The 26,192-nt window shown below is 35.0% G+C and overlaps 1 protein-coding gene across 4 annotated transcripts in view; it reads right to left on the reverse strand.

Moving 5' to 3' along the window:
* The window catches only part of LOC150105407 (sorting nexin-13-like), a 599,079-nt gene that overhangs the window by 54,824 nt on the left and 518,063 nt on the right, over positions 1–26,192 (reverse strand). For all 4 annotated transcript variants that reach the window (XM_090394133.1, XM_090394134.1, XM_090394132.1 and 1 more), the window contains 2 exons: positions 25,948–26,090; positions 18,163–18,231 (listed from right to left, as the gene is read on the reverse strand). In XM_090394133.1, coding sequence (XP_090250259.1) covers positions 18,163–18,231; positions 25,948–26,090 — 212 coding nt within the window. The remainder of the gene's footprint in view (positions 1–18,162; positions 18,232–25,947; positions 26,091–26,192) is intronic.

A 26,192-nucleotide genomic window follows, 5' to 3' on the forward strand; every position in this document is an offset into this window, starting at 1 on the left:
TGTGTTGAAAGTTTATTTTTCACTTGGTTAGACTATAATAAATTTAGTTTAATCCATTATCCAAGTGTGAGCAAACAAAGTTTGTGCCTGAAAATATCTTCAGGACTGGGGTAAGGTAGTACAACACCAGGCAACTCGTAGCAAAGGTGGACCAAGCTAAGCTAACCAATGTTAGTTTGGTCCACCTCTGCTACAAGTTGCCCGGTGTTGTGCTACCTTACCCCAGTCCTGAAGATATTTTTAGGCGCAAACTTTGTTTGCTCACACTTGGATAAAGGATTAAACTAAATTTATTATTAAAGTATAACGTGAACAACTTGATCAAACAAATGAAAAACTGAAAGAAAAGAAGTGGGTGTTCTCTGGTTAATCGAAAGGGTGTTGTTTTTCACCATGATAATGCACACCCTCATAGCGCAAGAATCACCTGTAGCAAGATTGAGGAAATCAGCTGTGAAAACCTTCCACATCCTCTATTCTCCTGATCTTGCCCTTTCAGATTACCACTTATTTTGAAGTTTGCAACATTTCGTTAATGAAAAACAATACAACACATTAGAGACACTGAAATTGAGCCTATGCAACCTCTTTGCCTCCAAACCTCCTGAATTCTATAGAAATGGCATTGTGAAGCTTTCACAACACTGGAAGGGTGTTACTGATTCAAATGGAGAATATATACTTGATTAAATTAGCAAGTGATTTATCTTTTATATCCTTTCAAAACTTAATCCTAAAAACAACATTACTTTTGGGATGACTTGATACCAGCTGATTTCTACTCAGGATGTGGAATAGTCATTATTAATGCCATGTATCAACATAAAGATGTGCATAATTTCAAAAGATGTGGAGAGAAGACACAAGAAATAAGCATTATTCTCTTGTATATATACTCTTGTATCCTGAAAACCAACAGTAAGATATGACTGTCAACAGTAACACATTAGAATACAGAGGATCTGAAAAATTGGATATGATCATCACTTAAGCAGGATAAAAATGAATATCACAATGAAACGAGCAATGTAAGAAAGTTTTAAAAAGAATTAAGATTAAGAAGCATTTATAGATTTGTTGTTGCTGCTATAATGACCTAGGATATAACACACGATACCACAGAATGTGATAGTAACACTAGCAATGTTCCAATATGCATACAGTTAATGAATTTACCATTTATATTCTGGTTTATCAATTACACGTAACAGTTTAGAAATTATCAAACATCTAATATGTGTAATTAATTGTTAATAGGCTTTTGTTCTGTAAAATATTTCTGTACCAGTACCCCCGATGATGTAAGTCTTATGACTTATGAAACTTGTTGGGTTTTAATTGTTTATTTTTATTAAGCTCTTTATTTACATCATAATGTAGTCTCAATAAAAATTTGTATAGACTAATCTACATAAATACTATTCAAGAAGTATCCATTTCCCTTTAAAATATCAAGGACTTAACAAACGAATTGCAAAGGAGAATGAAAATGTACCCAGGGGAAATCCAACATAACAATAGGACTCTATGCAGAGGAAAAACACTTTCACGTGGACTCTGAGAAACGTGCACCATCACTTCCAGACATCCACATTAGGTCTAATTCATCATGGGGGTCTCAGCTAGTGTACACTACAATTGTGGCTTACCCGGACATTCTCGCACTGCATCACACATATAGTGCCCTCTGTGAGGAATGGTGTGATATCCCATTCCTTTCAGAGGGTACTATATGTGATGCACACTGTAAGAGGGATGGGATAGTAGACTTGACAAAAGCTCATAACACAACAGAAAGTGAGTTAGTAGGTCTCATAGGATTTTCCTCCTGGAAACTCAGGTGTTTCAACTTGCAAAACAGATAAAATAGCCATAAGAACACACACACACAATCACAGACATAAAACAATGGCTTCACAGCCTGAGTCGCTTTGGCTGTAAATCCCAAATCGACCAACTAACCTGGAATTTCCTTTACATCGTCTGCACGTAATCAAACAAAAGTTTGATTACGTGCAGTCTAATCACCCAAACACTGAGATAATCTTCTCTGCATATTTCAGGCATCCACAAATGCAACTGGCTTCCTTTCTCTGGATTCAGAGACCAGGCTAGATAAGGCACCAAACTGTGTGCTGTCAGATTTAATGCAAATAGAAAGCCTGCCTGTAGAGGCTAATGACTTCACATCACTTGCCTTAGTATGTATCCCATAATGAAAGGGGTGTGCTTTGCATTATGGGATACATACTAAGTCAAGTGATCTAAAGTCATTAGCCTCTATATATAAGTAGCTCTGACGTGAATATATTTCGCGCACAAAAGTGTGTGTGAAATATATCCTTTACCCAAGGAAGTTTTGCTTCCTTGGGTAAAGGATTAAAACCAAATATATAATTTCTTGTTATCTTTAACGTATAAAACTTTCAACATATTTCTCTCATCCAGAGATTTTTATTAATAAGGTCGAGCATCTTTTGGCTACTTGTATATGAGATATATATGGCTTCTGCATTACTTCAACCTTAGTATCTCTCCTGGGTCTGGTTCCACTGATGAGACCTCAATAAAGATCAAAATTGGTACTTGTCTGGATAGTGGCCCTTCCCATTATGCATAGCATTTTACACATCCGAAAGGGTGTGTGCTTTACATTATGGGATACACACTAAGGCAAGTGATGTGAAGTCATTAGCTTCTATATACAAGTAGCTCAGATGTGAATATATTTCACATGCAAAACATTGTTTTGCTTCCTTGGATAAAGAATTAAAACTAAGTAAAACTAACTAAGTGAGAGCTTAATTGAGTGTTTGTACATGTTCACGCAAAAGGCTGGAAGGATGGAGGACGAATGAAGTTATGGATAGATGAAATTTGGTCTAGGCACCCTGTTGAAGAAGTCTGCTAGTATGGGATCAGTTTTGTTCTCACAGAACAGAAGATGTTAAAAATAAACTCAAGGAATCGAAAACCCATTTAGCTGTAATTCCAGGAGGTCTAACTAGTCAGATTCAACTTTTAGATGTCTATATTAATAAACCATTTAAGGGCATTATGAAGTAGAAGTGGAACAACTGGATGCAGTCTTCAGATTTTGAGGTTATGCCATCAGGAAGAGGCCTAGCATTTTGCAAGTTTGTGAGTGGGTCAAAGCTTCATGGGATGCTGTGAAAACTGAGACAGTGTTTAAATCATTTATGAAATGTGGCATTAGTAATGCACTGGATGGTGCAGAGAACAATTTGTTGTATGAGGACTCAGATTCTGATTTAGAATAGATTTCAAGTGTCTCTTCATTTAGCTCTGGAGATGAATTTCTGGGTTTTGACAAAGAAGATTAAAAGGTGGGTACTCTTCCTAGTTAGATTAGGTATTTTTTGAAAGTAGACCTACTTATTACTTTATATTTGAAATACTGTACATTCATTATAATATTCAGTGATAAAGTTTTTTTTCCTAAAAAATGTGTACAAAAAAAGGGGGGGTGCGTCTTATATGGCGGCATATACAGTAATTTCTTGATATCTTTAATCTATAAATTTTCTTTCCCTAACTTGATTTCCCCCAACTTGAGCATGATTTATCCTCTCTCAAATCTATATCTGTATAGTTAAAATTACCCAAATGGTAGTCCTCAGATTCTTCAGATGGTTCTAGTTTGTGGCATCCAAATGTATATTATTTTGACCTGTTAATCTCTATCTCATACTAAACAGCTTCCTATCCATTGCCTGTATTACTCATGCTATCATCATTGGAGATTTCTACACTGGTTGAATTTAATTCCTTTGCAAACATTAGCATTACTCCCTTGCTCTTCCTATATTCTCTATCCTCCACAAATAAAATGATACCATCACATTCTACTTCTGTATCCTGCTCTGTCAACTAAGTCTTACTAAATATTAATAATTTTTGGTCACATCACATCTACAAATGCTAAGAATTCCTTGTTTTTTCTTATTCCTGCTTCTGGCATTAGTGTACATATGACTGCAAAATACCAGGCTGATAAGAACTCTGGTGACTCATAAAATATGATCAGTTCAAATAGGAAGCTCAAGTTGTTTCCTCAACCAAATCTCCTAATATATTTCTATAGTTTTGACTTTTCTTTCTTGAGGAAATCAGTCTCAACAATTCCTGATATCATCTCCAACTCACCTTCTTTCTCACTTCATATGTTATTACACTTATAATTACAACCTATTAATGTAATGCATATGTCCATGTTTCTCATGCAAACACCCTGACAAACTGGTTTCCCTAAACAATTTCTCCAAGCACCTTCTTCTTTCTTCTTCTTTTCAGCCATTTTCTGTCCACTACTGGACGAAGGCCTCCTCCAGTTCTTTCCACCTTTCTCTGTTCTTGGCAATGGATGACCAATTTTCCCCAACAAAATTTGACAATTCATCACTCAAACCTTCTTTTTTTAGGACGTCCTCGGCCTCATTTCCCTTCTTTTGGAATCCAGTTTGTTAGTATGGTGGTCTGCTCATCTTCTCTTCTGGATAGATGTCCAGCCCATTTCCATTTTAGTCGCTTATGGTGAAGAATGTTGTCAGTGATGTGAGTCTGGCTTCTTATCCAGGTGTTTCGCTTCTTATCTTTTAATGTGATGCCTAGCACCAACCTCTCCATTTTTCTTTGAGTTGTTGCTAGTTTATTTGCCAGTGCTTTTGTTAGAGACCAAGTTTTGCAACCATATGTGATAACTGGCAGCATACACTAGTTAAATGTCTTCGTTTTTAAACAGAGTGGGACATCATTGTTTTGAAAAATGCTTTTCGATTTTCTGAATGCATTCCAGGCAGGTTGAACTCCTCTATTTATTTCCTTTTGGAGTCCACAGTTTAGATCAATGAGATGATCTAAATATATATATATGAAGAGACTCTTTCCAAGAAATTGTTTTCTATTATTATGTTTTTTGGTGTTACAAAATGATTAAACATGATTTTAGTTTTTTCTCTGTTTATTTTTAGACTGAATTTTTTTGCTTTCATGATATAGGTCTTCTGGAGTGTTTTGCAAAAATTATGATATCATCTGCATATCTTAGGTATGTTAAGTTCCTGTTATTAATTTTTATACCAAGGTTTGTCCAGTTTATATTATTAAATATTTCTTGAAGGACTGCTGTAAAGATTTTGGGCAAGAGAGTCTCCTTGTCGGACACCTTTTCCAATTGATATTTTATTGCTACTCATGTGAAGTTGGATTGTTGCTGTCGCAGTGTGATATATTTCTTGGAGGAGGTCCATATATTCTCCAGGAACTCCCTGATTCTGGAGTGCTTTGATTATTACATTAGTTTTGATGGAATTAGATGCTTTTTCATAATCAATAAAGGCTAAACAGAGAGGCAATTGGTTTTCTTCTGCTTTTTCTATTATTTGTTTTACTAAATGAATATGATCAATTGCGTTAAAGCCTTTTATGTAATCCTGCTTGTTCTACTGGTCGATTCGAGCTCTAGAAGTTTGTTATTAATTTTGTGAGAATTTTATACAGATTAGAAAGAATACTAATTGGTCTATAGTTCTTTATTACTTCTTTGTCTCCCTTTTTTAAATAACATTATCAGAGTAGAGTTTTTCCAGTTTTCTGGTATCTTCCCCTCTTCTAGGTATAGATTTAGAAAGCTTATGACATGGCGAATTATGTTGTTTCCTCCCATTTAATTAATTCTATGTGAATTAGGTCTTCACCAGGACATTTTCCATTTCTTTTAATACTTGTTTTATTTCATCTGAAGTGAATGGGGGGATGAATTCTATATATGATGGAGAAGAGTTATTTTATATTGGATTTATCTATTGAAGGATCACTATAGAGTTCTTTATAAAATTCTTCTAGCCTGCTTAGGATTTGTTCTTGGTTAGTTCCTTATTGTAGTTCTATTCTTATCTTTAATTGCAGTTATTTGACATTTGCCAACTGATAAATGTTTTCTTAGTATTTTCATATTTTTATTATTTTTAATTGTTTCTTAGTGTTATAATATCTTATTTAATTTCTCATAATTTTCCTTATTGTTTAGTTTTCCTTATTGCATAGTTCTGCATATTCTATTTTAGAAGTTAAGTTTTTTGTCTTGTTTCTTATTTTGTCTCTTTTTTAGTAGCTGTAAGGTTTCCTCTGAAAGTTTATGATCCTTTTGTTGCTTTTGAATTCATTGGCTGCTGAGATTATTACTTCTGTTAGGTTTTTGCCAATTTTATTTATGTCTTTTTCAAATATATTTATTATTAAGTCTAGTTTTTGATTGAGTTTTTTTCATAATCCTTCTTGTTTTCAATAGGTTTCAAGTCAAAACTTCTTGATTTTATGTTGTTTAGCCACTTTATTCTTTCCAATTTGGTGTTTATCGTAATTTTGGCTCTCACCAGTCGGTGGCCACTTCCTGTTTTTACTTGATTTAGTACTGAGGTATCTTGAACTATTTTTTTATTATTACACAGTATAATCTATATAATCAATATAATCTATTTCATTTTTTATTTCTCCATTTGAACTACTCCATATCCATTTTCTTTTGAGGGCTTTCTTAAAAAATGTATTCATAATGTAAAGCTTGTTACTGATAGAGAATTCTGTAAAAGCCATTCTTGAATTGCTAATTGTACCATATACATATGGTCCTATTGTGTCTATTTGGTGAATGGGATGACCTACTTTGGCATTAAAATCGCCCATTACTATAGTAAAGTTTTGATTGCTATTTCTTTTTTTCTCTAAAATGTGCTGCAGTGAGTCATGAAATGCTCCTATCTCTTCATCAATGTGGTATGAGGTGGGAGCATATATTTGGATGGTCCTGATTTTAAGTTCGGAGTTTATTTTAAGTATGATTTCTATTATTCTTTCATCTGTATAATTAAATTCTTCTATGAGATGTGTAATTGTTTTCTTAATTAGAAAACCAACTCTGTGTTGTTCTTTATTTTTCCCATAATAGTATAAGTAGTCTCAATTTTTTTAGTTTATTAAATGTTCATCCTGCCTGCAAACGTCACTTAAACCTATGATGTCCCATTTAATATTAGTTTTTGCTATAAGGTCTTCCTCTTCTTTACGTGTTTGACAATTAAATGTTCCTATATAGAGGAAATGAGGATTGTATTGATTACTGTTATATTTATAATTCTTTGGGCTATTCGAGTATTGCTTATTATTTGGGAAAGCTTCCTCACTGAACCATGCTCTGACCTCCATAAATGGTTTCGATCAGAGTAGTCATATAGTGGGGAAATTTAGTCACATCCAGTGTTTGCCCAATTTGGCCATGGGCCAAAATGGGCAAACACTGGATGTAACTTTACAGCCCTTCATTTTTCTTCTTGGCATCATTGCAGTGGAGGGGGGGGGGGGTGGCCTAATCTCCCACACCGGCCACATAATGTCTTGGGGATGCATTTTATAGCTTTCTGAAAGCTCTTTGCTCAGTATCAACTTCCCCATGGTTCATTACGACACCATGTTTCCTGGGGGGGAGAAGGGCCTACATGGAGGCATGATACTAAGACTTCCTGGGTATGGCCCTCCGGACTTCACTGAAATATTGGCACTGCCATCTATATCAGTTCCATCAGGGTTTTTTGATGGTAATGTAGGTTGCCATTCCACCACAGAAATCCATCCCAGGCTTAACTGTGCTCAACATGCTACAAGCATGACTGATGGCTAGTCAGTCAAGATTCTGGTAGGATAACACAGCTAACACATTCAAATGTTCCCAACCCAGCAAAAATGGTCAAAAGGATTATATATCAACATATTGCATACCATTTCTTTGACATGGCGTACTCAATTAATCATTTGCAATCACAACTCTCTGCCTCACACTCATTATACCATCATTACTCACTCGCTATCTTGACTCTAGCTTTTTTTTCCCCACTTCACTCAATGTTTTCATATTATCCCACATACCAATCATATCTCCTTTCAAGCCATTTGTTATTTATTTTCATGGTATTGATGACAACACAAAATGATAAGAAAATAATATTTATTAACTTATTTGTTGATATTTCTCTTTTATCATATCCAAAATCTTCAGGTCACAAAAACAGTTTGTCACAGTATGCAAAACAACAACGATTTTATAAGAGTGGGAATAACACATTCAAATGTTCCCCACCCAGCAAAAATGGTCAAAAGGATTATATATCAACATATTGCATACCATTTCTTTGACATGGCGTACTCAATTAATCATTTGCAATCACAACTCTCTGCCTCACACTCATTATACCATCATTACTCACTCGCTATCTTGACTCTAGCTTTTTTTTTCCCACTTCACTCAATGTTTTCATATTATCCCACATACCAATCATATCTCCTTTCAAGCCATTTGTTATTTATTTTCATGGTATTGATGACAACACAAAATGATAAGAAAATAATATTTATTAACTTATTTGTTGATATTTCTCTTTTATCATATCCAAAATCTTCAGGTCACAAAAACAGTTTGTCACAGTATGCAAAACAACAACGATTTTATAAGAGTGGGAATAACACATTCAAATGTTCCCCACCCAGCAAAAATGGTCAAAAGGATTATATATCAACATATTGCATACCATTTCTTTGACATGGCATACTCAATTAATCATTTGCAATCACAACTCTCTGCCTCACACTCATTATACCATCATTACTCACTCGCTATCTTGACTCTAGCTTTTTTTTTCCCACTTCACTCAATGTTTTCATATTATCCCACATACCAATCATATCTCCTTTCAAGCCATTTGTTATTTATTTTCATGGTATTGATGACAACACAAAATGATAAGAAAATAATATTTATTAACTTATTTGTTGATATTTCTCTTTTATCATATCCAAAATCTTCAGGTCACAAAAACAGTTTGTCACAGTATGCAAAACAACAACGATTTTATAAGAGTGGGAATAACACATTCAAATGTTCCCCACCCAGCAAAAATGGTCAAAAGGATTATATATCAACATATTGCATACCATTTCTTTGACATGGCGTACTCAATTAATCATTTGCAATCACAACTCTCTGCCTCACACTCATTATACCATCATTACTCACTCGCTATCTTGACTCTAGCTTTTTTTTTCCCACTTCACTCAATGTTTTCATATTATCCCACATACCAATCATATCTCCTTTCAAGCCATTTGTTATTTATTTTCATGGTATTGATGACAACACAAAATTATAAGAAAATAATATTTATTAACTTATTTGTTGATATTTCTCTTTTATCATATCCAAAATCTTCAGGTCACAAAAACAGTTTGTCACAGTATGCAAAACAACAACGATTTTATAAGAGTGGGAATAATTAAAAAAATTGTAACGGACATCATAAGGAACTAAAGTTCTAATTAGGCACCATCTATGTTGGAAAAAGAGAGAAAACAAATATTAATTAGATCTTAAAATTTAAGATTTGGTAAATGTATACAGCCATACTTGTTGAGGTTTTCAGAGTATGTTTTAAAGCTACTGCTGATTCCAAAAACAATCTCTCTGGACCAGCACTTTTGTTTTTTTCCAATTGATTCTGTGTGAAGTGGTATCCAAGGTATGGTAATAGCATGTATAATGATGGAACCTTGAATGTATGGGATGGAAACAGTTTTGCTGCAGTCTTGTGTAGTAGGCAATGGACAGGATTTCTGGGGAGCATTTAGTATTTTTTCTATCCTATGGAGATTAGCTAAGAAGATGTGACATAAGTGAGTGATTTCAACAGTATAGTATCCAAAAAACACTAACTCACAGAGCTAGAGCCATTTGTTCCAATGACAATGCTCTTACTGTGCAACTAACTCACTCACTCACGTCAGTGGATGATGGTGTGACTGTTTGTGCAAATATCTCCCTGTATGTATGTATGGGTTTTCTATAAACAGAAAAGCATAAGGAACCACCTGGAATCCATGTGATTAGTGTATCCAGGAAGGGCAGACAGTCATTAGCTTTTCCATCGTGAAGTGAATTTTAAGGTGTTGGCTATTTAAATACACTAAAAATGTATCCAATGTGTCTGGACCATGTGGCCAAATAGCAAACACATCAACAACATAGTGTAGCCAAACCAATGGTTTGAGAGTGCTGTATTCATAGGTTGGTTTTTTAAGTATTCTACATAAAAATTAGCCAATTTTTACATAAAACATTAGATATGTTTTTTCTAAAATACTTTTTAGGCAAACAGAATTTTTAACAAAGGAGGGAGAATTATTTGTGAGGTTGGTTAATTTAGCTAAATATTTAGCAAGTTTGTACACAGGACTGTTTATACTATCCACAATAGGGCATAGGGGTGTACCCTGTTTGTGAATTTTAGGTGATCCATATATTCTGGGTGTTTTAGCACGAAAAGGCCAGGAAGTGACTTTTTTCAATAATTTGCAAACTTTATTCTTAAGAAAGTTAGCTGGATCATGATCTATAATTTGGTATGTAGAGTGGTCTTGTAAAAGTGTGTGCACTAGTCCCACTGTTATACCAAATTGTTGCTGTTTCGTGCACTGTGACAAATTGTTTTTGTGCTCTGAAGATGATGGATATAATACCAACAAAACATAAGCAAATAAGTTAATAAATATTATGTACTATTAACCATTAAGCCTTTCCACACATTCAAGCCATTTGTTCCAATCATATCATCCTAGTTTCGCTTGTATTAGTCACATCGCAAATTTTCACTCTTGGGGAAACATGCTTTCAAGTGCCTTTTTAATCTCTATGACTCCCATGTGGTGTTGGGCAGCATTCATTGAAGCTTTGAAATTTCTGCCATTGTTCCAAGCTCTTCTTTTTCCTTCTGCTTTTGCACATGTTCACACTGCTATCACTGTTACACATACTGACACCTCCATTCACGCTCACATTCCTCCTAGCATGCATCATTAGCTGCCATACCACATTGTTTCCTTAATCATTTGAAATTCTGCTTGCATTCCTGATCTCATGAACTTGTGATTTCATTTGCCTGATGAACATGAATTTCTGATATATTCTTGCACTATCATCTCCTTTTCATCCACATTCACTAATGGATATATATGACATACTACACTGAACAAAGTGTTTCATATCAAACAACTGATATGGGAATCATAGCTTTTACTGTTCTGCCATGCATGCATATGCTGTATCAAAATAGATAAAATAATTTTAAAACTAGCAATCAAACATATCCTTCTTCTTCTTTTTATAACCATATTTGCTTATAAGCCTTCCCCATTTGTTTCCATCTTTTTCTGTTGAAGGCTTCCCACGCGAACATTCTCCAGCCATCTCCACTGGGTCATTCTTTCATCTTCTCTCTGGTCTTCCCAGCATTCGTTATCATTCATACAGATGCCACTAGGTTATCATCTTTGTCCATCTTTCTCCATTAAAAATTAAAAATAAAAAGAATTCAGCTAGCTGAATTCTTTTATTTCTTCGTAAATGCTTCTTTTTCCTAATGTAAAAGTTCTTTCAAGGTATACATATTTTTGTACTTTCTCTATTTTCATATTGTCTATTATTATTTGTTCTGATATCTGGTTTCTTCAATAATTGACATTATTTTAATTTTTTTATACTTTATGTATAATCCTACTTTATTTGATACTGTATTTAATTTCTTCATTATTTCTTTTAGTTCTCTTTTGTTTGCTATTACTACAATACGATCAGCATATTAAAAATAATTTAATTTTTGACCACTGATATCGATCCATTTGATTCAGTTGCAAAAACAAGCAATCCTAATAGTAGTGAAGAAATATGGAATAAACCAAAACTACATACAGCTAATAAACAAAACATATGAAAAAGCAACTGTTGTTATCCTTATATACGAACAAAGCAGTCCATTCCAAATAAATAAAGGAGTATGTCAAGGAGATACTATCTCACTCAAATTATTTAATGCATTATTAGAATAAGCCTTGAGTGAACTAGACTGGAGAGAGACAACTCACTCCAGTCTAGCAATTTCTATTATAAAGAAAAATTCTGGTATTGTGACCACGTTTATTGAGATAAAGATAAGCAAAACCCGACAAGTTTCTTATGTCGTTTGACTTACTTCTTCAGGGGTTAAAGGTAACTAACGTTTAAATACAATAAATGACAAAATTACTCAAAATTGTCCATTAGATGTTGTTATGGCCATCTAACTATTCATCAAATTAAAAAATATATATAGATATTGGAATCTTCAAAAAGAATTTTCATTTTTCTGTTATAATCCTCTGAGTTCATGGCTACCGTCGCATTCCCTTTATCCACCTTAATTATAACAATGTTTTTGTCCGATTTTAGTTCTTTGAGGGCTGTGGATTCCGTGTATGGTAAGTTTCTGGGTGGTAATTTGCTTGTAATAGTACTGCTGTATTTTGTATGTGAATGAGATCCACTGCATCTCCAGGTAGATTTCATATTCCTTTCTCGATTTGAGATATGATATCAATTTTCAGGATGTGGCGTGGCATTAAAGCAAAATTGAAACCTTTCAAAAGTAGATTTTTTTCAGTTCTTGATAGGACTCTTGAAGAAAGGTTAATTACTACTTTGGAATAATCTAGATGTTTTCTTTGTTTTTCTTTTTCTTGAAGAAGTACGTTACATTTTTTGATTAAATTGCATTTCTTTTGGTCAGAAATCGCTGTAGCTTTGTTGTATGTAATATTGTCAATGTTATTCCAAAGGTCGGACAGAAGCAATGTGGTTAACTCAATGTGAAGAGTAAATTCAAAGAACTAAAATCAGACAAAAACATCGTTATAATTAAGGCCGATTAAGGGAATGCGACAGTAGTCATGAACTCAGAGGATTATAACAGAAAAATTAAAAGAATTTTCATTTTTCTGTTATAATGAATGAAGAATCACTGCTTAGACAGAGATCCTACTTGGCGAGCTCACAATAAAACCAATAATCTTATTAAAAATATACCCAATTAGACTGAAGAACTTAAAAGAACTCTACAATCAAAACACTCATTAGTTCCTAGAATATATAGAGTTACAAAAATACATAAGAAACTCCAGGAACTCCTCTACAACTGATAGTGGATGGAAGAGACTCCCCGACCTCGAATCTGGCAAAACACCTCACTAACATGATTTTACTACACATAGGAAAAACAACATCATACATTAAGAACAGCATGCATTTCATTGAGAAGATAAAGGATATATACATATACCATTCAGACATCTTGGCTAGTTTAGATGTAGTCAATCTTTTCACAAATGTTCCCAGAAATGAAACAGTGAATCTCCTTGAAGATCTTTTTCCACCGGACATTGTAGAACTGTATAAACGTTGCATAAAAAATACGTTCTTCATGTGGAAAATTTTGAAAATAATGCATTAAACAACTATCGTAAAAAAACCGAAAATTTGGCTTTGTTATGTAGATGATATTTTCATCATATGGCCAGGAACAACAGAGGAACTCACTGCTTTTAAAGATTATTTTAATAATCTGGACAACAACATAAAATTCACTTTGGAACAAGAAGAACATAAAAAAACTACCTTTCCTTGACATCCTAATAAAAATCAATGAAAGAGAAAACAGATTATCTTTCTCCATTTACAGAAAACCCACCAACACACAAAGATTTCTTAATGCTGCCTCACACCCCCACCCCATGCAAAAAAATAGGTTTAATAAAAATCTTGAGGGATAGAGCTTACAATATTTCCAGCACAGAAAAATTACATTATCTAACACAAACCTTCAAAAAAAAAAAAATGGTTTTGAACCCAGGACAATCAAGAAAATCCTCAACACACCTCTTAAAAGCATCTCACAAAAGCAAGATTTCAAGAACGCAATTACACTACCGTACATCAAGAATGTTACGGACAAACTAGCCAAATTACTTTATAAGCACAATATTAAAGTAGCTTTTCTACTGCTAGAAAAAATATCTAGATTTCTACATCCCCCAAAACCTCCACATCACCCATTAAAAAAACCAGGTGTCTATAAAATTTACTGTTCCTGTGGCATCTGTTACGTAGGCCAGACGGGAAGATCAGGAGAAATTCATATCAATTAACATCAAAAAGACGTATGAAAAAAGGAGAGAACATAAATCAGGCCTAACATATCACACAACTTCCATTGGCCATAATGTACTTCGGCATAAAATGAACATGTCTTATATTGAAAAAACTGTTTCACAAGGAAATTTAAAGAAGCTGAAAATATGCTTAGAATCCCAATGCAATGCAACAAAAACCAGGACCTAATTCTACACCAAGTTTGATCAGCATTCATAAAAAATATACTTAAGTCAGACCTTGGACAGTGTGAACGTGAACAACAGAACGTGACATCCAGCATTGTCCAAACATAGCATGCATGAACATATCGATTCTTAAAAGAAAATTCTTCTTGAAGATTCCAATATCTCTATATATTTTTAAATTTTTAATTTGATGAATAGTTAGATGGCCATAACAACATCTAATGGACTATTTTGAGTAATTTTCTCATTTATTGTGTTTAAACATTTAGTTACCTTTAACCCCTGAAGAAGTAAGTCAAACGACATATGAAACTTATCGGATTTTGTTTATCTCAATAAAAATGTGGTCGCAATACCGAAACTTTTCTTTTGAACTGCTAAACCACAGGAACCTACGACTACAATTTCTATTATAATTTCCACTTCTCCTATGTGTGTGCTCTCAATAATAATGATATGCACTCAAATTTTTTTTCATATCTTTCAATACTTGGTCTATTTTGAAATTTTTACTTCTGGAATACTTTATTTTTCCTGTTCTTCTGGCTTCTATGTAACAGTATTTTCAACTGTGCTTGTGCTGCTATACAATTTTGAAAAATACATCCTATTTTTCAAATTGTATGGCAGCACAAGTCTATTATGCTTTTTTTTTAATCTTTGATATCTCATCTATTTTCATCTTCTAGTATTATTATTTCTTTTCCTATTCTGAGATTATTATTTCGTAGTACTCACTGGTCTGGCTGAGTGGTTAGGGTATCTGTTCTCCAGCCAAAAGGCTGTGGGTTTGAATCCTGCCGTGGGCATAGATTGTTTGTGATTGTCTGTGAAAAATACTAGTGGTGGTGATGGGCAGTAGATGATGTTGGTGAAGATGATGTGATTCGCTGTTGTTGGTGGAATGGGTTGTTGAGACAGAGAGTTGTATAGTAGATGCCTACCCTCGATGAATCTTTGGATTCCTTGGAGGTGTCACATAATAATAATACTTTAATAATATTTTTATTATCTATTGTTTCTTTTATCATTTTATTTTCTCTTTTCTTTTCAACTGTGTATTTCTTTTTTCCTTCTCGAATTGACTTCTTTTCTCCAACAGATTTTTTATTTTTTTCTGAGAGATTTTTATTTTTAACCTTTTTGTCTTTTACAATTTTATTTTTACAATCTTATGTGTGTTTTATAAAGAATTTTATAACTGCATGATACTCAATTTTATCCATTTCATTCTATCAAGTAGTCTGTTTTATACAGCTGACTGAAGCAAAAGTGCTGTCTGTATCCCTCGAAATGGATAAAATTGAGTATCGTGCAGTTATAAAATTCTTTATAAAAGAAGGTTTAATGACAAAAGAAATTAATTTGAATTTCATAAAAGTTTATGGGTACTGTTCTCCTTCATTTTCGACAATTAAGAAATGGGCTGCCGAGTTTAAACATGGCCGTAGCCTTGAAGCTGATCTACGTGAACCAGCCTTGAAGATGATCTATGTGAAGGACGTCCAAAAAGGCTGGTTCACGTAGATCAGCTTCAAGACTACGGCCATGTTTAAACTCGGCAGCTTAAACTCTTAAACTTAAACTGGACAGAAGCAGGCTGTTCAGTACCAAAGAAGACAAAGTTGGATCCATCAGCAGGAAAGGTCATGGCATCAGTATTTTGGGATGCTAAAGGCATTTCGTCTATTAATTAGCTTGAAAAGGATAAAACAATAACCGGGGAATATTATTCCAATCTTTTAACCAGATCAGGTTTGCAGAAAAAAAAAATTATCTTTCATCAAGACAATGCACAATTCCTACTCACAAAGGTATGTTAAAGATACCAAGCAATTTTAAACCTGGTTTTACTCCATTTCCCAAGTAAGCAAACAGACTAAAAGTCAAGTTTGCGCCTGCAATTGATGCAAGTCTAACTGATCCCACAGGTAGTGCAGGACCAGGGCAACTCGTGGCAAAGGTGGAACAAGTTCCGATCACTAATCTTAATATTTACCCTTAATGCCAAAACACATCTCCAAGAAGGGGATGTATGATGTTTTGTATTAAAGGCAAGGGACCACTACCCAGACCGGTTTCGACCTTTATTGAGGTCTCGTCAGTGGGAGCTAGGCTAGAAATAGAAATACCAAGATTTAGTAATACAGAGCTTGTAAGTATTTCGCCAAAACAAGTTACCATAAGGTGTTTTAACCTTATTAAATAAAAATCTCTGGAGGAGATATTAATGTAGAAAGTATTTTTACCTTGGGTATAAATATGTTAAAGATACCAAGCAATTTTAAACCTGGTTTTACTCCATTTCCCAAGTAAGCAAACAGACTAAAAGTCAAGTTTGCGCCTGCAATTGATGCAAGTCTAACTGATCCCACAGGTAGTGCAGGACCAGGGCAACTCGTGGCAAAGGTGGAACAAGGGTAAATATTAAGATTAGTGATCGGAGCTTGTTCCACCTTTGCCACGAGTTGCCCTGGTCCTGCACTACCTGTGGGATCAGCTAGACTTGCATCAATTGCAGGCGCAAACTTGACTTTTAGTCTGTTTGCTTACTTGGGAAATGGAGTAAAACCAGGTTTAAAATTGCTTGGTATCTTTAACATATTTATACCCAAGGTAAAAATACTTTCTACTCACAAAGGTATTTTGGCAATGGGAAAATTAAGGGATCTGCACTATGAATTGTTGGAACATCCACCCTATTCTGCAGATTTGGCTCTCTCTGACTTCTATCTCTTCCCAAAACTAAAACTCTTCCTCACTGATCAGCATTTTTCTTCGAATCAAGAGGTGATTGTAGCTGTAGTGGGGTATTTTGCAGATCTTACTGAGAAAGACCAAAGGGATGGGATAATGGCACTGGAATAAATGTATTAGTCTCAAGGGAGATTATGTTGAAAAATAAAAACAATTTTTAAATTATAAATTCGTTTTTTTTTTTCATTGTTAGGCCGAGAACTTTTCAGATCACCCACGTAGTACGGTGTGTATATATATATAGGGTTCAACAATATCTGCGGGGTCTCTTGGATTGAATCCCTCTGTGGATAAGGAGGGACTAACTGTATATATTACAAAAGATAATCATTGTTTTCATTTAAACTAATAGTGTATTCTCCTATTTAACCAGCTGTGACCAAAACATGAGCAAGTAAGCACAAGCTATATGACTCATTTGATCATAACAATGAAAAAAAGGAATTTATAATTTCAAAATTGTTTTTATTTTTCAACATTTTTTTGAATGTTGTCAATTAACCTTCTCTCTTTGATGATGTCCTTGTGACAAGAAAAAATTATATTAGAGTTAATGCATTCTATTTTTCTACATATGTGTCAGCTGTTATTAAAAATAGGATAAATTGACTTCTTATGATTTGCCTTGTTTTGGAATTGAATCATCAGTTTTCTATAAGGCTGTTCAAATGTGGTAATGGTGAAGAGTGTTCTCTCTCATGCAGGTTTTTCTCAGGACTCTATTTCACTAATCTTTCTATTCATATACATCAACAATCTTCTCTCACCAACCTAAAATTATGTCTGACATTTTGTTCATGATGGCACACTCTCTATTCCTTCTAATCATTTGATAAACCTTGGAGTGCACAAATGTCTCTCAAGCTTCAAGATCTTCCACAACTGGTGTCCTTAATACTGATCTCCATACTATCTTTCAATGTGCAGTGTGGTTGTGCTAGGTTTCAGCAATCCAACATTTCTGCTGTGTAAAAACAGTAATACTGTTTGTGTATGTTTGTATTCATGTTTTGTACTTTTTACCCTCAGCATTCGAATTTTCAAACAATGACAGCATTTATATACATCAATTTAATTCTTATTCATTATTTTATTTATGTTTATTATTATTTTTTTTATTATTATTATAATACTTACTTCACTGCTGTTAAGTATTCTGCAACTTTCTCAGTTGAGGTCAACCAATTGACACAATCAATTATTTTTCTATAAAACAAGAATAATAAATGAATGTTGATGTCACAAAATTAACAAAACCAGTGAAGTTTTAAAATTATATATTTGTTTATTATTTTTCCTGACATCCACAGAATATCACAAGACTCATCATAGGAGGTCAACACAAAGTCTGTCATACCACTCTTAAACTCATCCACTGTCTGCACGTTCGGCATCCTCTCAGGCAACGCATTCCATGCTTCTACCACTCTCCATGCAAACTATTTATTTCTTACCCTTTAACTCTCCATTCCCTTTTGCAATTTCCAAGGATGGCCCTTGTCCCTGCTCCTTCCCCTTGTTCTATCCTATGAAAATATCCTCAGTACGGGGGGGGGTATTTCTAGCTTGCCTCCACATGGTGCACCCTGGGTAATGCTAAATGAGATAGAGTGATTGTTGGCAGCCAGACATATCTTAACGATCTCCTGGCTATAGACACATGAAATCACAAGCTATACAATCACCAAATGGTTCTTTTCAGGACCACAAGAAAAGAAAACTGAGTTCTAATTTCCGGATTTGTCAACTCAACATTGAAGGAATCAGCTTTGCTAAAAGTCAATATCTCTCAAAAATCCTTTGAGAAAATGATATAGACATAGCTGTCATTCAAGGACATATGCAGATAATGAACAACTGATATCTAGAGGAAAAATTGATATACTAGGAGCTACACACCACCAAGCTCATGGCTGTGCAACTTATGTATGCAATAATATAGAGAATGCTCACTTAATATCAGCACATATTAATCAGAATATACACACTATCATAGTGAAAATTGAAGATCTCACAGTGGTTAACATCTATAAGCTTCCCCTGGTAGAATGGTCACCTGAAGTAATTCCCATATTTCCATATCCTACTATTTACATAGGAGATTTTAACAGCCATCACATCCTGTGGAATTACAATAATAACGATGGAAATGGTGAAGCATTAACAAACTGGGCTAAGCAAAACAATCTTGCTTAATATTGATGCAAAGGACAAAGGAACCTTTAAGGCTGCAGCATGGAAGAGGGAATACAACCTAGACCTCTGCTTTGTTACCCCAAATCAGTCACTAAACACAACAAGATGAGTCCTTGAAGATTTTCCACACAGCCAACATCACCCAGTATTGGTAGAAATAGGAATACAAATACCAATAATATGGTCCATTCCACGACCAAGATGGAATTTTAGGAAAGCAAACTGGCATGATTTTTTCTCAAGAACTGGATAAAATAGTAAGATGGATACCACATGTGAGCAAAAACTACAACAGATTCATTGGAACAGTCATATCAACAGTGAAGAAGTATATTCCAAGGGGTTTCTGAAAGGAATACATACTTGGCTGGAATAAAGACTGTGAAGAGCTATACCAAGTCTATTTAGAATCTGGTGACTACAACATAGCTGATGAATTACTCCTGAAGCTTGATAATGAGTGCAGAGAAAAATGGATAAAAACTACAGAGGACTTAGACTTTAAAAAATCAAGTAGAAAAGCATGGAGCTTATTAAAGAAGTTAGGTGGAAGTAACCCAATCACTCGTAAAGATATCCTTTGGCGACTCCAGATCAAATTGCCTGTCAAATATTTGTATATGTACACTACCTGTCTCATTTTTACTGATTGGACAAATATGTATTTATATATTTTGATGTCATGGATATACCAAAATTTAAAACATTATATTTAGTTCCATTAAACCAACATCCCCATTCACTTACCTACCTTTCCAGTTCATTCAAATCCTCTTGAAGAACCAAAACATCAGCACTATTACCTTCCAACCCTTCCAAGCTTCACATCATTGCAAGCAACTGAACATCTTCCTATACCTGTAACAATATCGTTGACATAAAGACTGAACAGCAATGGTCCCAGGACTGAACCCTGTGGAACTCCACTTGTAACCTCCCTACTCCCTGATACAACTCTTATATCTACCAGAGAGCCAATCATCAATTCAATCCAATCCACTAACCTGATATCCAAACCCATATAATGCAACTTAAAAATTAACTTGTCAATGGAATCCTGTCAAACCTCTGAAAAATTCAAAAAAATGACAGTATACACCTAACCCATATACACTGCTCATGTTACTCTATTGCAAAAGGTTTTCAGGTTAGTATAACAAAAGCACCTTTAAAAAATCCTTCTGGCCTGCATATATAATATTGTCCTCATCTACTTGATTTTGTATATGAACTCTTACCAATTTCTCTAAAATCTGATAACTATAGAAGAAATACAAATAGGCCTATAGTTTGATAACTCCATTCTACTACCACCACCCTTATGCAATGGTACTATCTTACTCTCCTTCCGCTCTCTAGGAATCTGTCCGATTACAAGACTTTCATTAAACAGCCAAGTTTAATGAAAGTCACAGTCAGTTCCAGAGCACATTTCCCTAAAACATGTGCAGAAATTCCACCTAATCCCACTGCCTTATTGACATATAGTGTACTCAGTAACTGGAATATATTTTCCTCATTTATAACATTTCACCTTTCATTTCCTTTCACTTCTAACATTTCACCACTCATTATCCTTCAAGGAAGTAAATTACATTTAATCACATTGATTTGCCTTTCTTTGAGCCATCTGGTAATGGTCTTGGAAGTGTGACAAGTTTTCACCTAATTCCACTGCCGAAACAAAATTCCACCTAATCCCACTGCCTTATTGACATGTAGTGTACTCAGTAACTGGAATATATCCTCCTCATTTATAACATTTCACCTTACATTTCCTTTCACTTCTAACATTTCACCACTCATTATCCTACAAGGAATTAAATTACATTTAATCACATTGATTTGCCTTTCTTTGAATCATCTGGTAATGGTCTTGGAAGTGTGACGAGAAGCTGAATCTTGCCTACCTACACCCTCTGCAGTCAATACAAGCATATACAATGACAGAGATTGCAAATTTCACTGAACATTTCATTCTTTATCAAATGCTTCTTGCTTAAGATGCCAAACACATATCCCACGATGACCATGCAACACACAAAACATACTTTCATCTCTAAAAAGTACTTTTTTGCAGTACTCTTGACATTTCAAGGTTTTCAGATTAGTCTTTGCTTACACTATTAACACTCTAGCTGCCTTTTTCTTGAAAGTCATAAGTGGCTTCATCTTAGGCACATGATTTAAAATCCAATTTGTGAATTCGTAGATTTAGACACATTCGCATGTAGTTCGGTAGCAGTTTTTCTTCACGATATTCTTCAATCAACTCTCATCTCTTAATGTAGTTATTACATTTCGACTGCTATTGTAGTGATTATTTTGAAAACTCCAGTCATTAGAATACTGTCTTGAGAACATTTGGGTGTGGCCTTCTTTGTGTACAGACACCATATAAAACTTCTTAGCTTGCGACATGTCACTCGTTCCATCCATGTTTAGCAAATGATTAAATGAAACCCACGCGCAAGCGATTCCTCACACGAGTGAGTCCTGCAGCTACTGAAATATATGCTATTTCTATGCTCTCTTCAAAACAAATCGAAAAAATTTGGAATATTGTAATATTTTGAACCACATTAAAAATTATTCTAATTTTGTGAATGCTTTCAAATAACAGTTTTCTTATAATTTATATATTAATGGTTATATAATCTGCAAAGTACGTAGATTTAGATTATGCTAATTCATATTTGGCAATAATTATTTTCTATGCAATAAATTAGAATTGCAAATCAACACATTTTCTTTGATTATTCTAATTGTTTGATTCAGAGGTATATTATAAACATCAGACCTCTAGAGAGTCAAAAGTCTCATAGCAGAAGGTCTCCACTGTCATATACAATGCTCCTGAAACACTGCCTTAAACTCATTCGCTCTGCATACCCCCACACTTTTAACAATGCATTCTGCATACCAACCACTCTCCATGCAAAGAACTTTCTTCTCATTCCCTTGCTCTCTCACTCTCTCTACACAGTTTCCAGATGTGGTTGCTGGTTCTATTCCTGTCTCCTTGCGTTATCATCCAGGTGGTGACTTTGCAGAAATGGAAGAACCAACAGCTTATACTGGAATTGTGATGAATGAAGTAGAGGTAACTAGTCTATTACAGAACCTCCATGTCAATACATCTGTGGGATTGGATGGTATACCAGCTCGTGTCGTACGTGAAGCGGCCAAAGGATTGTCAGTGCCCTTGACCATTTTGTTTAATTTGAGCCTCAGGACTGGGTCAGTCCCAAGGGGGTGGAAAGAGGGGAAAATAGTTCCACTGCACAAAGGTGGTTCCAAAGCTGCTGTTGAAAATTACTGGCCAATCAGCATAACAGGAATCATTATCAAGGTCTTAGAGAAAATAGTCAAGAGGAAAATACAAGATTGGATAGAAGAAAATGGGATACTGTATCGGGGACAGCATGGTTTTGTGAAGGGTAGGTCATGCCCCAGTAACTTGCTCACGTATTATAACACAGTGACGGCTGAACTGGATAAGGGTAATGGGTTTACAGTGATTCTACTGGACCTTGCTAAGGCCTTTGATAGGATACCACATGGAATTCTAATCAGTAAATTGCAGCATATGGGAATGGACATAGGGTTGGTGAGATGGATAGGAGGGTGGTTGACGGAGAGATATCAGAGAGTGGTTTACTCAGGAGTAGAGTCCACAAGACAGCCTGTGACTAGTGGTGTGCCACAAGGATCTGTTCTTGGACCACTGCTGTTTAATTTGTTCATAAATGATCTAGGAAAGGATCTGAGAGGAACAGTTCATTTGTTTGCGGATGATGCGAAGTTGGGTAGGGCAATAGTGAATGCAGATGACGTCAAAATTTTGCAGGATGATTCGGATAGATTGGAGGTCTGGGCTAGGGGGAATGGATGTCAATTTAATGTGGCAAAATGTAAGGTTATGCATTTTGGGGTGAAAAGATTGGAGGCAGTTTACTGCATTGGTGGAACCGTGTCCAGGAAATTGATAAGGCACGAGATTTAGGAGTGTTGGTGGATAAGGAATTGAAATTTAGGGGACACATTGCAAAAGTGGCCAAATCAGCTCATCAAATCACTTGGTTGCTGAAGAATACGTTGACAAGCAGAGACAAGCAGGTTATTGTTCCTCTGTATCGAGCCTTGATAAGACCCCATCTCGACTACTGTGCTCAGATTTGGTCACCTAGGTTTCTTCTTGATGGGGAGGAGGTGGAGAGGATCCAGAGGCGAGTGACCAAGATGATAGCAGGTCTGTGGAATGAACCATATGAGAACAGGTTGAGGATTTGTGGGTTGCAAAAATTGGTTGATAGGCGGAGGAGGGGAGATATGATTGAGACATTCAAATTACTGAAGGGTTTCTATAAAATTAATTCAGAAGATATTTTTGAAAACAGGGCTGGTTGTGGGAGGATTAGGGGACATCCTTGGAAACTGGGCAAAAGTGTGGTTAGTAAAGGTGTTAGAGCTGGGTTCTTTACTTTTAGAGTGGTGAATGAGTGGAATGCGCTCCCTAAGTCTGTGGTGGATGCTGTGACAGTGAATGAGTTTAAGGCAAGGTATGATAGATACTGTATGAATGTCGAATAGTTGTGATGAATATGATTTGGGGTCTCCCTCGATGAGTCTAATGTATTTAGGCTATTTCCTTATGAGTTAGCCATCTCATAAGGAAATAGCAGGTTTTCATCTCCTGTATATACAAATCATCCATGAGAACATACACAATTTTCAGACAAAAAATACTGATGATGTTGTTGATAGGCAGTAGATGGCAATAATAGTTGTAGTGTCATAGTATGTAGGTGGAATAGCATGAGAGATAGATGTGTGTAGTAGAGTAGAATAGAGTGCCCTCCAGCAATGAGTTCTTGGAGGCATCACATAAAAATAATTCTTATTATTATTTTCTCCTCCTTTCCCTATTTGCTAAACTCTGCAAAGACATTCCCTTAATGTATTCTCTTATCTAACATTCCAGAGATTTGAAAGTGGTTTAGTCAATCTCAATGTTATCAACCACCCAAAGATATTCCCATCCCCTTGAAAACTGGGTGACCAGCTCTACACACAGTAGAACAATAACCCTCTTCGTTTCCTATATGTCAAAGACCCTCCTCATAATCAACATAATTCTTTGTGATATCCTCCAGAATTTTAGCAGCAGTGTGGCCCCTAAACTTATCTGGCTATCAACATTGAATTCATATCCTGCACATCATTCAAAATTTAGCCACCAACTGTACACTGTATATTCTATCTTTGCCTAACAAATATTAAATATTTACATTTCACAACAATGAACCCATAGCTAGCTTGCCCACTCAGTCTTTGCCCATTCAGATTCTCATGTAAGACCACAAGATTTGCTCTACACCTTATAGTTCTCCCCAACTCTGAATCATCTACATAGGTGATAAAATAGCTCAACAAATTACTTGGATGTTGAAAAACATGTAAGATAAGGAAGTTATTATCCCTCTTTATAAGGTTATGATTTGGCCACATCTGGACAACTACTGCACATAGATTTGGTCACCTGGGTCTCTTGAGGACTAGAGGTGGTCGAAAGGATTCAGAGATGAGTAGATGAGTAACCAAGATGGTGACATGACTGTGAAATGCTCCCTACAAGGGTAGGGTTGAAGGTTTGTGGGTTACAAAGTTTAGTTGATAGAAACTTTTAAGATAGTAAAGGGATTTTATAAAATTGATGCAAGTGAAATTTTTCAATATATGATAAATAGAACTAGAGGCCATCCATGGAAGTTGTGTAAGAGTGTGGTTAGTAGGGGTGTGCAGACCAGATTTTTTGCATGGAGAGTGGTGAATGAGTGGAATGGATTGAAGAATTGGTTGCGAGTTTCCTGACGGTGAATGGATTCAGAGAGAGAGAGAGAGAGAGATGATAGGATTAGTATAATGGTTCATTTGGGTCTCCTGCAATGAGTCTACGGACTCCATGGAGATGCTGTAAATAATAATAATCTGCAGTTAAACCATTCTGAGCATTATTTTGAAAAAAATATACACACCACTATATGTATCTCTCTTGTCTTGCCTTATGCTCTTTCTACAAGTGTTTTCCACTGAACTGGCTATTCATTCCTCTACTTACTTTCTTTCTTTCCTTCTTAGACTGTAACATTGGAAGTAGCAATTGGTCAACCTTTACATATCATCCCATTCCTAACCTACCAGACCAACTTATCCTTCATCTCAATAATTCCATCTACTTTTGTTCTTTGGAAAAGAGGCGAATGAATGAAAATCTGGAAGTCTTTCTTTTCCAAAAAACATAACCTCCAGCCATTCAAAAGAACACCAACAGATTCCTAATTTTCCATTATCCTCCTGTCCACACACACACACACACATACTTTAGGTTTTGCAACCTTTCATGTGTAAGGGTAACATATGAAAAGAGAAAAAAAAAAAACCATGTTTTTCTCCATGAGGAAGATATGCTTTTATTACAGAAATACTCACCCACCCTTTGTGGAAGTAGGTCACACCATCAGGAGGACTGGATAGAAAAGCATGTGTTTTGCATGATGAAATTTGTTCCCAAAGTTTCCATTAAAAATGCAGATTAGCACAATTATTTACAAAGAAATCTTTTTTATAATCTCTCTTTACCTGCAAATAATTATTTAAAATGCAATTGTTTATAGAACTTACTCCATTCATATAACCAAATACAATAAAAAATAATGCACCTACTTGTTAATTGTGTCTCCATATGTTGCCTTGATAATTTGTCTCAAAAGAGCAATTATGCGTCTTCTAAACCATAGATCCTTATTTTTAAGATCAAATATTTCATCCATAAGTAGCAAGATAATACGAAGTGGAATATCATCACTCTGAAATAAAACAAAGCTATTATATGATTAAATGGATAACTTTATGAGAAAAATGAAGCAATATAAATATAGTTGCTTTAAATTTATTATTATATATATAAT

The sequence above is a fragment of the Typopeltis vanoorti genome, chromosome 6, assembly GCF_054136105.1.
Source record: "Typopeltis vanoorti isolate ZY-2024b chromosome 6, IOZ_Tvanoo_1.0, whole genome shotgun sequence".
Taxonomy (NCBI): Eukaryota; Metazoa; Arthropoda; class Arachnida; order Uropygi; family Thelyphonidae; genus Typopeltis; species Typopeltis vanoorti.